Raw genomic sequence first — 13,151 nt, 5'->3', positions numbered from 1 at the left:
TCTTACAAACCTTTCATGATTGCTTGTCTTACTCCCGAAAAGATAACAGTAAAATATAAAAAATAAACAAATTTTTTTGCAAAAAAATTTTTCTTTTTGATATTTTATAGTGCATTTTAAAATTTGTTTTGATTTTTATGATTAGCATTTGAATTTTTGTTCAATTGGCAAATATTTTAATAAAGAAATATTACTTGCGTTTTTCAAAAAGCGCTATTAAGGAGTTTTTGAAAATGGATTATGCCAATATTTGTCCTCTGGTAGTAGATATTTATAGAACAATGGAAATAATACTTTATACAAGTGAAATTTTTTTTTCAAATACAGTGACATTAAAGTTATTGTCAATTTTTGAAGCAGACATATACTTTAATATAAAATGAAATATCAAAAATAATCTCGGTGCTGTTTCTTCAGTTCCAGGTTTTCCTTTACCAGTTTTTCTTTTTTAGGTACCTAGTTGATAGTCGGTGGTTCAAACAATGGAAAAAATATGTTGGCTTTGACAGTTGGGACAAATACCAGATGGGTGATCAAAATGTATATCCTGGACCCATTGATAACTCTGGACTTCTCAAAGGTATCATTTCTTTCTTTCTTTTAGTCAAGTTATAAATGTGTTCATTTCAATATTATAGTCAATGTGTGTAATATAGGAAATGTTAATGTAAATAAATTGATAAATTAAAAATATTTTTGTATTGTAGACTGACCTGAACTCATATTATTCTCTCAAACTTTGTATTGTGACAAATTCTTTTATTTATGATGTCATAGAGGTTTATTATTTAAAACTTTAAGTGGGGAATGTAGATTAGAAAGCACTATCTTATTTTGGGGAATGTTAAGTTGTATATTGTTTTTCATAGTGGATACAAGACATTTTTATGTTGGGGAGCACTTAGTATATGTTTCCATTCTTGGTTCTTTGCATTAATAAAGCCCAGTAGAAAATGTGGGCAAAAGATTTCAACAGATGCTTCACCAGAGAAGTTTTCAAAAAACACATGCAAAGATGCTCAACATCATTAGTCATTAAAGAGATGAAGATGAAAAGCACAATGAGGTGCCACTATATATGTATTAAAATGATTAAGTTTTTAAAGGCTGATTTATACCAAGTGTTGACAGGGATATAAAGCAAGTGGAACTTTAATATACTGTTTCTGGGAGTGAAATAGTCTGGCAATTTCCTAAAACACTGAACATATTTATCATAAGAACCAACCATTCCACTCCTAGGCATTCACACAAGAAAAATAAAAGTATATATCCCTTGAAAACTTGCACAGATGTTTATAGCAGTGTTATTTATAATAGAAAAACTTGGAAACAACCCAAAATGCTCATCAACTGCTGAATGGATAACAAAATAGTACATACTATTTTTATCTAATAGTCTAAATAATGCAGATTTGCCTATAGAAACAGAAAACAGACACAATTTTCACATAAAATTCTAGAACATGCATAGTGTATAGTTGCAAAACACAGATAAATGGTTTTCTGGCAATAGGACAGTGGACCTAGATGGACAGAAAGGAGAGATTACAAAAGGCCACAAGGAAACCTTTGCAAGTGGATATATTTATCATTTTGGTAGAGTTGATGATTTCACACTGGTCTTGATATGACAAAACTTATCAAACTACATTTTAAATATGTGCAGTTTATTGTATATCAATTATATATCATTAAACACAAAAGTAACAGGTATCAACTACTCTGTGTTTAAATTAGGAATGTTTTGTCCTCTTAAACATAATCATTTTATTTTGTCCACTAGAGACAAATATACTGCTCACAAAATTTAGGGGATATTTCAAAATGAATATGAAGCAATTAAAAAAACATTTGATTTATTTTTTACTGAACAAGAACATCAGAAAAGCAAATGACAAGTCAAAGAAAGTTGCTCAATTATGCAAATGAGATGCAAGACCAACTTTTATTTTATTGGTGAAAATGCTCTATACAAAAGGCTGAAAGTACTGGAGTATCCACACATTCCCTGATCTCCTAATTTTTGTGAACACTAGCTATTTATATTCTGGTATATAGCAAAATCTTTTACTCGAACTCTTTTTTTTTTAAGTAAGAGGGGGAGGTAGAAAGACAGACTCCACATGCGCCCCTAATGGGATCCACCTGGTAACCCCTGTCTGAGGCAGATGCTCGAATCAACAGAGTTATCTCAGTGTCCTGGCCCATACTCGAACAACTTGAGCCACTGGCGGCTGCAAGAGGAAAAGAGAGAGGGAAGTGGGAGAGGGAGCAGAAGAGAAGCAGATTTTGGCTTCGCTTGTGTTCCCTGACTAGAGATCGAACCTGGGACATCCACACAACCAGGCTGAACTTCTGTCCACTGAGCCAACTGGCCAGGGCCTCAAACTCTTGAATCATTGTGGAAAACAATGTAGCAGTCTTACTTTTAAACTTTTTTTCTAAGTTTTCTATGAAGCATTTTGTTATAGTGACAGAAAAAGGATGTTAGAGTAATAGGATTTGTGTTTGACCCCAGTCTCAATAATTATCTGTCTGTATGACCTTAGGCAAGTTAATCAGTACCTGCATCTATTTAGTAATAACAAGCAAAGATACATACTTCATAACAGTGTTTTGAAAATCAATTAAGATAACAGAGTTTTGGCCCTGGCCGGTTTGCTCAGTGGTAGAGCGTCGACCTGGCGTGCGGAGGTCCTGGGTTCGATTCCCGGCCAGGGCACACAGGAGAAGCACCCATCTGCTTCTCCACCCCTCCCCCTCTCCTTCCTCTCTGTCTCTCTCTTCCCCTCCTGCAGCCAAGGCTCCATTGGAGCAAAGATGGCCCGGGCGCTGGGGATGGCTCCTTGGCCTCTGCCCCAGGCACTAGAGTGGCTCTGGTCGCAAGGAGCGACGCCCTGGAGGGGCGGAGCATCGCCCCCTGGTGGGCAGAGCGTCACCCCCTGGCGGGCGTGCCAGGTGGATCCCGGTCGGGCGCATGCGGGAGTCTGACTGTCTCTCCCCGTTTCCAGCTTCAGAAAAATACAAAAAAAAATAAAAGATAACAGAGTTTTCTTACTAATATCTTTACTATACCTGCCTTTTTCTGTGCACATGATCTTGGGCAAGTTACCCAACTTCCCTTAATATATTTTCTTCTCTAAAATGGATATACCTATTTTATAGGTTTGCTTTGAGAATTGACTGAGATAACATGGATTTCTGTCTCGTACTACATTGTCCATGCAGGCCTTTTGAATATTTAAGTTTCTTTCACCTTCAGAACGTTCTGAAAATATTTTGCAAATTATCAGTTTTCATCAAGAATCTGAAAATTACAACTAAGGTTTTAAAAAACTGAGCTTAGCCTGATCAGGCAGTGGTGCAGTGGATAGAGCATTGGACTGGGACTCAGAGGACCCAGGTTTGAAACCCTGAGGTTGCCAGCTTGAATGTGGCTCACCAGGCTTGACCATGGGTACTGGCTTGAGCGTGGGATCATAGAAATGACCCCATGGTTGCAGGCTTGAGCTCAAAGGTCTCTGGCTTAAGCAAGGGGTCACTCACTCTGCTGGAGTGCGCCCCCCGTTCCTGTCAAGGCACATATGAGAGAGCAGTCAGTAGGCAACTAAAGAGCTGCAATGAAGAATTGATGCTTCTCATCTCTCTCCCTTTCTATCTGTCCCTATCTGTCCCTCTCTCTGTCTCTGTCACACACACAAAAACTGAACTTAAGAATTGATACTTTATTTGCATGTGCTATTGAAGTCTGTACCATGAAATTCAGAGATTTTCCATTTCTGCTCTGTGTGAAACATATTTGTCTCAAAGTTTAGTATGATTCTTTGACCATATTTAATCCTGTGACCATAGATTAAGCCTAGACAGAATAATTTTCTCTTAATCCTTTCAGCATTTTTTTCTGCATCTTGCTTAATTTATATTTTTATATCTAATAAGAATAATATATTCTTATTATTGAAATGTTACCAAGAACAATTTGATTTCCCATTTTGATAATTTAAGACTGGCTCAGAATGAGAAAATACCCTTTATGTTTTCTATAACTTAATAAACTATTTCTGTGTCTGTACTTTAAAAATTGAAGTAAAAGATTCAATAAACAAATCTCAGATTAGGACTGTGATGTAGGTATAATTCAAGATCTCTAGCCTGCCCTGTATTAAATTTTTTAGTTTAAACAGCATTTTAAAAGTGGCTTATAGAATCAGAACCACATCTGAAAATCTAATTCCACTTTAACTCTAGGGAGAAGTCCACATTATGGGCCTTCTGGAATAATGAATTGTTACACAAGATTCCCTTTTGTGATTTCTACTGCGGTTTCTAGCCCCATGTGCTTGTTATTATGAAAGCTTATTGACTTGTTTTTCAGCTTTCTTCATCAGCTAATGTGAGATGGACCACTATTCCCATATGACGGATCTCTGATACTTAAAATATTTGGGAAATGCTCTATTGTGATAACCCTTGGCTAACAATTACATTTTATTATATTTTTAAGATCCTAATTAAGAAAAATTTATGATTTTAAACACTGTTGCTTGACTAATACCAAACATTAAAACATTTTTTTTATTATTCAGTGAGAGGAGGGGAAGCAGAGAAGGACTCCCGCATGCGTTCCAACTGGGGTCCATCCAGCAAGCCCCCTAGGGGGCGATGCCCTATTCATCTGGGCATCCTTATAGCTGGAGCCATTTTTTAGCGCCTGAGGTAGATGCCATGGAGCCATCCCCAGCACCAGGGGCTAACCTGCTCTAATCAAGCCATGGCTGCAGGAGGGGAGGAGAAGAGAGAGAGAGAAGCAAGAGTGAGAGGGGTGGAAAAGCAGATGGGCACTTTTTGTGTGTGTCCTGATGGAGAATCAAACCCGGGACATCTACACACTGGGCCAATGCTATATCACTGAGCCAACCAGCCAGGGCCTAAACATTAAAACTTTTTAAAGCAACAGTTTATTTTGAAATACAGAGATTTGGGTGTGAAACTCTTCAGAGCTTTCTTCAGAATTTATTTAAATACTTAAATTAGTCTTCATGAGTTTAAGTAATTTGTGATGTATATATAACCAGAGTATTTAGAGGTATGCACTATTATTTCTTTTTATGTATTGAATTTGTCTTTCCTTTTGCAGATGGTAATGCCCAGTCACTTAAAGAGCATCTTATTGATGAATTGGATTACATACTATTACCAACTGAGGGCTGGAATAAACTTGTCAGCTGGTACACACTGATGGAAGGTCAGGAACCAATAGCACGAAAGGTATATATTAAAATAACTAATTAGAAATGTTTTTCTTGAACAATTCACTTTTTATTGTTAATTTTATAACTCATGAAGCCTTGTCAATTATCTTTGCAATAAAAACCATCAAAATGTTACTGTAGCATGACCAGGCAGTTGTGTCAGACTGGGACACAGAGGACCCAGGTTCGAAACCCTGAGGTCGTCAGCTTGAGTGCAGGTTCATCTGTCTTGAGCACGGGCTCACCAGCTTGAGCACAGGATCATAGATGTGACCCCATGGTCACTGGCTTGAGTCCAAGGTCACTGGATTGATCAAGGGGTCATCACTTGCTCTGCTTTAACTCCTGGTTAAGGCACATATGAGAAAGCAATCAATGAACAACTAAGGTGCTGCAATGAAGAATTGATGCTTCTCATCGCTCTTCCTTCCTTCCTGCCTGTCTGTCCCTCTCTCTGTCTCTCTCATTAAAATAAAACAAAAAAATACTGTATACTATATAATAGCAGGTAACACATATGGAGGGTTTACTGTATACCAGCCACTATTATGAGCACATAAAAGTAGTCCCTCCTTATTCATGGTTTTGCTATACATGGTTTTAGTTACCTGCAGTCAACTCTGATCCAAAAATATTAAATGGAAAAAGTTCAGAAGTAAATAATTCATAAGTTTTGTTTTGTTTTGTTTTATTAGGTGAGAGGAGAGGAGCTAGTGAGAAAGATTCCCACATGCCCGCCCAACCAGCATACATCCAACAACCATGTCTTGGGCCAGTGCACAAATACCGAGCTATTTTTAGCACCTGAGGCTGATGTGCTTGGACTAACCGAGCTATCTTCAGCACCCAAGACCATGCTCGAACCAATTGAGCCGCTGGCTGTGGGAGGGGAAGAGGGAGAGAGGGGGAAAGGGAGAAATCAGATGGTTGCTTCTCCTGTGCTCCCTGACTGGTAATTGAACCAGGACATCCATATGCCAGATCAACACTCTATCCACTGAATCACCACCAGCAAGGGCCATAATTCTTAAGTTGAAATTGCATGCCATTAATAAGATGGTGGGGGATTTCAACATGCGATGAAGTGGGGAGGCAGTAAGACTCTGGCATGCACCTGACCAGGATATCCACCTGGCATGCCCACCAGGGGGCGTTGCTCTGCCCATTTGGGGTATTACTCCGTTGCAGAGCAACAGATCCCCCACCATCTTATTCCGTTCTTCATAGGATGTAATTCATTCTCTTGTCTAGCATATCTGTGCTGCTGCATCCACTATGTGCTCGTTACTCACTTAGTAGCTGTCTCAGCTATCAGATTGGTTGGAGAGAGACTACATTCACATAGTGTTTATTCCAGTATATTGTTATTTGTTCTAGAGACAGACTCCAGCATGCACCCCAACCAGATTCACCGGCAACCCCTGTCTGGAGCTGATGCTGTATTCATCTGGGGCCATGCTCACATCTTGAGTTATTTTTAGCATCTGAAGTGGAGATTCCACGGAGCCATCCTCAGTGCCTGGGGCTGATACACTCAAACTGATGGAGTCATGGCTGTGGTAGAGGAAGAGAGAAAAAGAAAAGGGGAGAGAGAGGGGTGAAGAAGCAGATAGTCACTTTTCCTGTGTGCTCTGAGCAAAAATCGAGCCCAGAACATCCACATGCCTGGCTGATGCTCTACTGCTGAGCCAACCAGCCAAGGCTCATATTTGTTTTTGTTAATCTCTTAGAGCACTTCATTTATAAATAAACTTTGTCATCGGTATGTGGGTATGTATAGGAAGAAACAGTATTTATAGATTCAGTACTATTTGTGGTTTCAGGCATCCAGGGGTCCTGAAACATATCCCCTGTGGATAATAGGGGATGACTATATACATTATTAACTAAATTAAACCTCACAGCAAACCCTATGAGATAAGAATTATCTCCAATTTATAGGTAAGGAAATGAGGACAGAAGTAGAGAGGTTTAGGGCCTTTCAAAAAGTCACATCAGTTTTCAAACTATGGCAGTCTGTTTCTTAACCACTATGCAGCACTGCATTTTTAATAAAATAATTAGAAATAAGAAAGAAACTAGGCCCTGGCCTGTTGGCTCAGCGGTAGAGCGTTGGCCCCAGCATGTGGAAGTCTCTGGTTTGTTTTCCAGTCAGGGCCACAGGAGAAGCACCCATCTGCTTCTTCACCTTTCCCCCTCTCCTTTCTCTCTATCTCTCTCTCTCCCCCTGCCCCTCCCCCAGCAGCCAAGGATCCATCGGAACAAAGTTGGCCCAGATGCTAAGGATGGTTCTATGGCCTCTGCCTCAGGTGCTAGAATGGCTCAGGCTGCAACAGAGCAACACCCTAGAAGGGCAGAGCATCGCCCCCTGGTGGGCATTCCAGGTGGATCCTAGTCGGGCTCATGCAGGAGTCTGACTGCCTCCCCGCTTCTAACTTCGGAAAAATACAAGAAAAGAAAGAAAGAAAGAAACTAAAATTTGAAAAAATATATTGCAACATAATTTTTAAAAATATTTGAAAATGGAGATGTCTTTATTTTAAAAGTTTACAATTTAGTCTAGAGAAATTAAACATGATTGATTTTCTTTACTATTTGAAACTAAAAAGTCATTTATGACAGGGTTTGGTATAGTAGAATACCAAATGCATAAAGTAGATCTGCCAACATTAGGCAAGTGTTTGATAGTATATTTGGTTGAGGAGTGGACTGGGGGGAATCTCTGAGTATAATAATTTAGATGTTTTTTTTCCTACATGGAAACAATTGAAAAGATGAGTTATTTAACTCAAGTGTAAACTTCTAGTTGACCAAACTATATTTGAATTTATTAAATTTTTCTGAAGTGAGAAGCTGGGAGGCAGAGAGATAGATTCCCGCATGTGCCCAACCGGGATCCACCCAGCATGCCCACCAGGGGGTGATGTTCTGCCCATCTGAGGCGTTGCTCTGTTACAGCCAGAGCCATTCTAGCACCTGAGGCGGAGGCCATGGTGCCATCCTCAGTGCCCCAGCCAAATTTGTTCCAGTGGAGCCTTGGCTGCAGGAGGGCAAGAGAGAGAGAGAGAAAGGAAGGGGGGGGAGGGAGAAGCAGATGGGCGCTTCTTCTGTGTGTCTCGGCTGGGAATCGAACCTGGGAGTTCTACACACTGGGCCAACGCTCTACCACTGAGCCAACCAGTCAGGGCCCAAAATTGCTATATTATCTTTATTTGCATTTCTGTATTTGTGGTTTAGATTAGAATTGAATATTGTTTACTAAATAGAATATGAGTGAGCCTTTGATTTAGTTTAGTTTAGTATAGTTCCCTAATTTCACTCAGCTTTTTCTTTTAGTCATTTCAAAATTAGGATTTCTTTCTTTTAGGAATACTAGCTTTATATGTATAAGAAGGTCTGTCATATTATCTGTGTTGCTGGAGAATTGAGGGTTTTGACCATTTGAAAGATGACTACTTACTGTAAAATTGTTTAGAGCAGCGGTTCTCAACCTGTGGGTCGCGACCCCGGCGGGAGTCAAATGACCAAAATACAGGGGTTGCCTAAAGCCATCGGAAAATACATATTTTGGTCGTTCGACCCCCACCAGGGTTGCGACCCACAGGTTGAGAACCGCTGGTTTAGAGAAGAACTTCATTCCTGGGGTAAGGGAAAATCTGAGTCTGATATACCTTTAGATGTGTTAAACTGTATTACTTTAACCCAGGGGTCTCAAACTCAACTTAACATGTGGGCCGCAGAGCAGGATGCTAGAGAAATAAAAAATATAAGTAGGCCCCTAGGTTTACTTAATTTTATCCAAAATATTTTGAACGTCGTGGATTAGTCTGCGGGCTGCACAAAATTGTTTGGCGTGCTGCATGCGGCCCGTGGGCTGCGAGTTTGAGACCCCTGCTTTAACCTAATGATTAACTTCTTTAATAAAGTAGCATATTATACAGTACAAGTCATTATTGTTATGGTAAACAAATCAACCAACTTCATTTGCATTACTTTTTCAAAGAGGTTTTATTGGCATTTTTAAATATCTATGTCTGAGAAGCAAAAAAGAATTTTGAAAACTTCACACACGTAGAATAAAAAGGAGTTTGACAAGTCTGCTAAGAGATCATGTTTATTTGTTTTAAGTACTTGGAATTTACTCAACCTGTAAAGTCATTTTCAAAGTTTAGTGTGCATAAAATTACCTGGAATTTTTATTAAGATATGTCTTCCTCTGGCCTGACCAAACGGTGGTGCAGTGGATAGAGCGTCAGACTGGGATGCAGAGGACCCAGGTTCGAGACCCTGAGGTCGCCAGCTTGAGCACAGGCTCATCTGGTTTGAGCAAAGCTCGCCAGCTTGGACCCAAGGTCGCTGGCTTGAGCAAGGGGTTACTCGGTCTGCTGTAGCCCCACGGTCAAGGCACATATGAAAAAGCAATCAATGAACAACTAAGGTGTCACAACGAAAAACTAATGATTGATGCTTCTCATCTCTTCGTTCCTGTCTGTCTATCCCTGTCTATCCCTCTCTCTGACTGTCTCTGTAAAAAAAAAAAAAAAAAAGAATAGACTTGTCTTGGCCCTGGCTAGTTGGCTGAGCAGTAGATCATTGGCCTGGCATGTGAAAATCCCGGTTCAATTCCTGGTCAGGGCACACAGGAGAAACAACTATCTGCTTCTCCCCCACCCCATCTCTTCTTCTACCGCAGCCATGGGTCAAATAAAGTTGGCCCCAGGAACTGAGGCTCCATGGCCTCATTTCATGTGCTAAAAATAGCTCAGTTGCCAAGCAATGGAGCAATGGCCCCAGATGGACAGAGCATTGCTCTGTAGGGGCTTGCCGGGTGAATGCTGGTCAGGGCACATACGGGAATCTGTCTCTGCCTCCCTACCTCTCAGTTGCCGTATTTTTTTGCTCCATAAGATGCACTTTTGTCCCCCAAAAGTGAAGAGGAAAATGCCCATGTGTCTTGTGGAGTGAAATATATGGTATTTTATTAAATATTTTAACACACCATTTGGTTCAGATTTTTTTTTTCTTATTTTCTTCCTTAAAACCCTAGGTGTGTCTTATGATCAGGTGTGTCTTATGGAGCGAAAAATACGGTAATTAAAAAAAAAGTGAATAAACTTGTCTTTTAGGGTCTGAAGCCCAGTTTTGACTTTTCTTATCTCTCACTGGAATCCAGGGTTGGTAATACCCCTAGCTGTTAAGTAGAAACAAGTTAATTATTGTCCTGTGCCTCAGTAAAGTGACGTACATTTTCATTTCTAGTGTCAGTCATTCAGTTAAAAAAAGAAAAAGAAAAGACAAGCAGGAAATACAGTGAAAAACCAAAATCCAAAAGAAAATTTAGACAATAGAAACAGACCCATGAGGAATCCAGATAATGAGGTTATCACACAGGCTTTAGAATGCTGTGAAAAATATAAAAGACAGAGTTGAAAAAGGGACAGAATTATTAAGAACCAAATGAAATTCTAAAATAGAATAATATGAAAAAATTAAGAATTAAGGACTTAATGTTTATGGAAAATACTAGATAAAGCAGAACCAAAGAAGAGGTTGTAAAGTAAATAATATCAGTTCAAAATATACAGACTACCCCTGGCCGGTTGGCTCAGCGGTAGAGCGTCGGCCTAGCGTACGGAGGACCTGGGTTCGATTCCCGGCCAGGGCACACAGGAGAAGCGCCCATTTGCTTCTCCACCCCTCCGCTGCACTTTCTTCTCTGTCCCTCTCTTACTCTCCCGCAGCCAAGGCTCCATTGGAGCAAAGATGGCCCGGGCACTGGGGATGGCTCTGTGGCCTCTGCCTCAGGCGCTAGAGTGGCTCTGGTCACAACATGGCGACGCCCAGGATGGGCAGAGCATCGCCCCATGGTGGGCGTGCCGGGTGGATCTCGGTCGGGCGCATGCGGGAGTCTGTCTGACTGTCTCTCCCTGTTTCCAGCTTCAGAAAAATGAAAAAAAAAAAAAAAAAAAAAATATATATATATATATATATATATATACAGACTAAAGTTTAGGCTGAATAATGGAAAATATAGAAAAAAGCAAAGGGACACATGGAATGCAATGAATAACTGTAAAACAACATATAAGTGAACTCTTAGAAGGAGAGTAAAGACTAGGGTAGAAGTAATCCTGGTGGTAATAGTAGCTGAGAATTTCCAAAACCAATGAAAGGTATTATGCTGCAACTCAAATTCTGTGAATCCCAACCTGAAAAAAAGAAAAGTAAAATAGTAACCAGAAAAAAATATTTATTACCTTCAAATTAAAGCTATGACAAAGGAATTATTATTATTCAAGAGAGATGAAAGCAAAGAATTTTCAATGTGCTAAGGAAAAATAACTAACTTGATTTCTTTTTTTTTTTTTTTTTTTTTTTTTTTGTATTTTTTTGAAGCTGGAAATGGGGAGAGACAGTCAGACAGACTCCCGCATGTGCCCGACCGGGATCCACCCGGCACGCCCACCAGGGGCGACGCTCTGCCCACCAGAGGGCAATGCTCTGCCCGTCCGGGGCGTCGCTCTGCCGTGACCAGAGCCACTCTAGCGCCTGGGGCAGAGGCCAAGGAGCCATCCCCAGCCCCCGGGCCATCTTTGCTCCAATGGAGCCTTGGCTGCGGGAGGGGAACAGAGAGACAGAGAGGAAGGAGGGGGGGTGGAGAAGCAAATGGGCGCTTCTCCTATGTGCCCTGGCCGGGAATCGAACCCGGGTCCCCCGCACGCCAGGCCGACGCTCTACCGCTGAGCCAACCGGCCAGGGCCTAACTTGATATCTTTGACCAAAGGATCCTTCAGAAAAAGACATTTTTAGAAAACAAATTGATAGAATTTGTTACTAGAAGACATGAATTAAAGGGAATACAAAACAGTCTGTATAGTGGAAGGTAAATTAACGATATGGAACTTTAACGACAGGAATAAATGTGGACTGATAAAAGTCAATACTGTCAATAAATCTTAAGGCAGACTTTAAAATAGTAATAATTTCTTACAGGGTTGAAAATATGTATAAAATTTAAGTACATAACAATATTAGCATGTAAGTTAACATAGTAACCTCCAAGATGGCCAGCTCCTATCCACATCTTTGGGTAGTCCCCTTCCATGTTGTATCAAAGTCTTGGTATTGTATTGATCTTTGTAGCCAGTAACATACATATAATAGATGTCATGACATACCACTTTCAAGATTAGATTTCAGTGTGAAGAGTTATCCTTTTGGTAAAAAGAAACAAAGGTTCATTTATAAAACAAGTCATTGGGGATGTAATGTACATATGGTGCTATAGTTACCATAATACTATATTGCATATTTGAAAGTTGCTGGAGAAAGTAGGTCTTAAAAGTTCATATCACAAGAGAAAAAATCTTGTTAACTATGCATGATGGATAATGTTAACTAGACTTATTTGCATTTTGCAATATATACAACTATCAATTCATTATGTTACACACTGAAATTAATAATCTATGTCAGTTTTATCTTGTTTAAAAAAGAAAAGATTAGCCTGACAAGGCGGTGGTGCAGTGGATAGAGTGTAAACCTGGGACACTGAGGACCCAGGTTCAAAACCCTGAGGTTACCAGCTTGAGCATGGGCTCATCTGGCTTGACTGCAGGCTCACTAGCTGGAACATAAGATCACCAGCTTGAGCGTAGGATTATAGACATGACCCCATGGTCGTGGGCTTGAACCCAAGGTCACTACCTCGAGCAAGGAGTCACTTGCTCTCATCTTTATCCCTTCCTATCTGTTTGTCTGTCTCTCTCTCTCTCTCTCTCTCACTTAAGAAAAGATTAGATTATAAATACATCTCTGCTTATATCCTGAGTGCTCACACCCTTATGCTCTCTCATTTCTCCATCTGAGAAGTTAGACTGCATACTCAGATAGCCT

The 13,151-nt window shown here is 40.1% G+C and overlaps 1 protein-coding gene across 1 annotated transcript in view; it reads left to right on the top strand.

Moving 5' to 3' along the window:
* Positions 1 to 13,151, top strand: part of USP15 (ubiquitin specific peptidase 15) — a 164,152-nt gene that overhangs the window by 30,243 nt on the left and 120,758 nt on the right. Inside the window, 2 exon segments of the mRNA XM_066369325.1 lie at positions 453 to 580; positions 5,141 to 5,271. Of these exon segments, the coding sequence (XP_066225422.1) occupies positions 453 to 580; positions 5,141 to 5,271 (259 nt within the window).

The sequence above is a fragment of the Saccopteryx leptura genome, chromosome 2 (genome assembly GCF_036850995.1).
Source record: "Saccopteryx leptura isolate mSacLep1 chromosome 2, mSacLep1_pri_phased_curated, whole genome shotgun sequence".
Lineage (NCBI taxonomy): Eukaryota > Metazoa > Chordata > Mammalia > Chiroptera > Emballonuridae > Saccopteryx > Saccopteryx leptura.
This window is presented reverse-complemented; position numbering and strand designations above follow the sequence as displayed.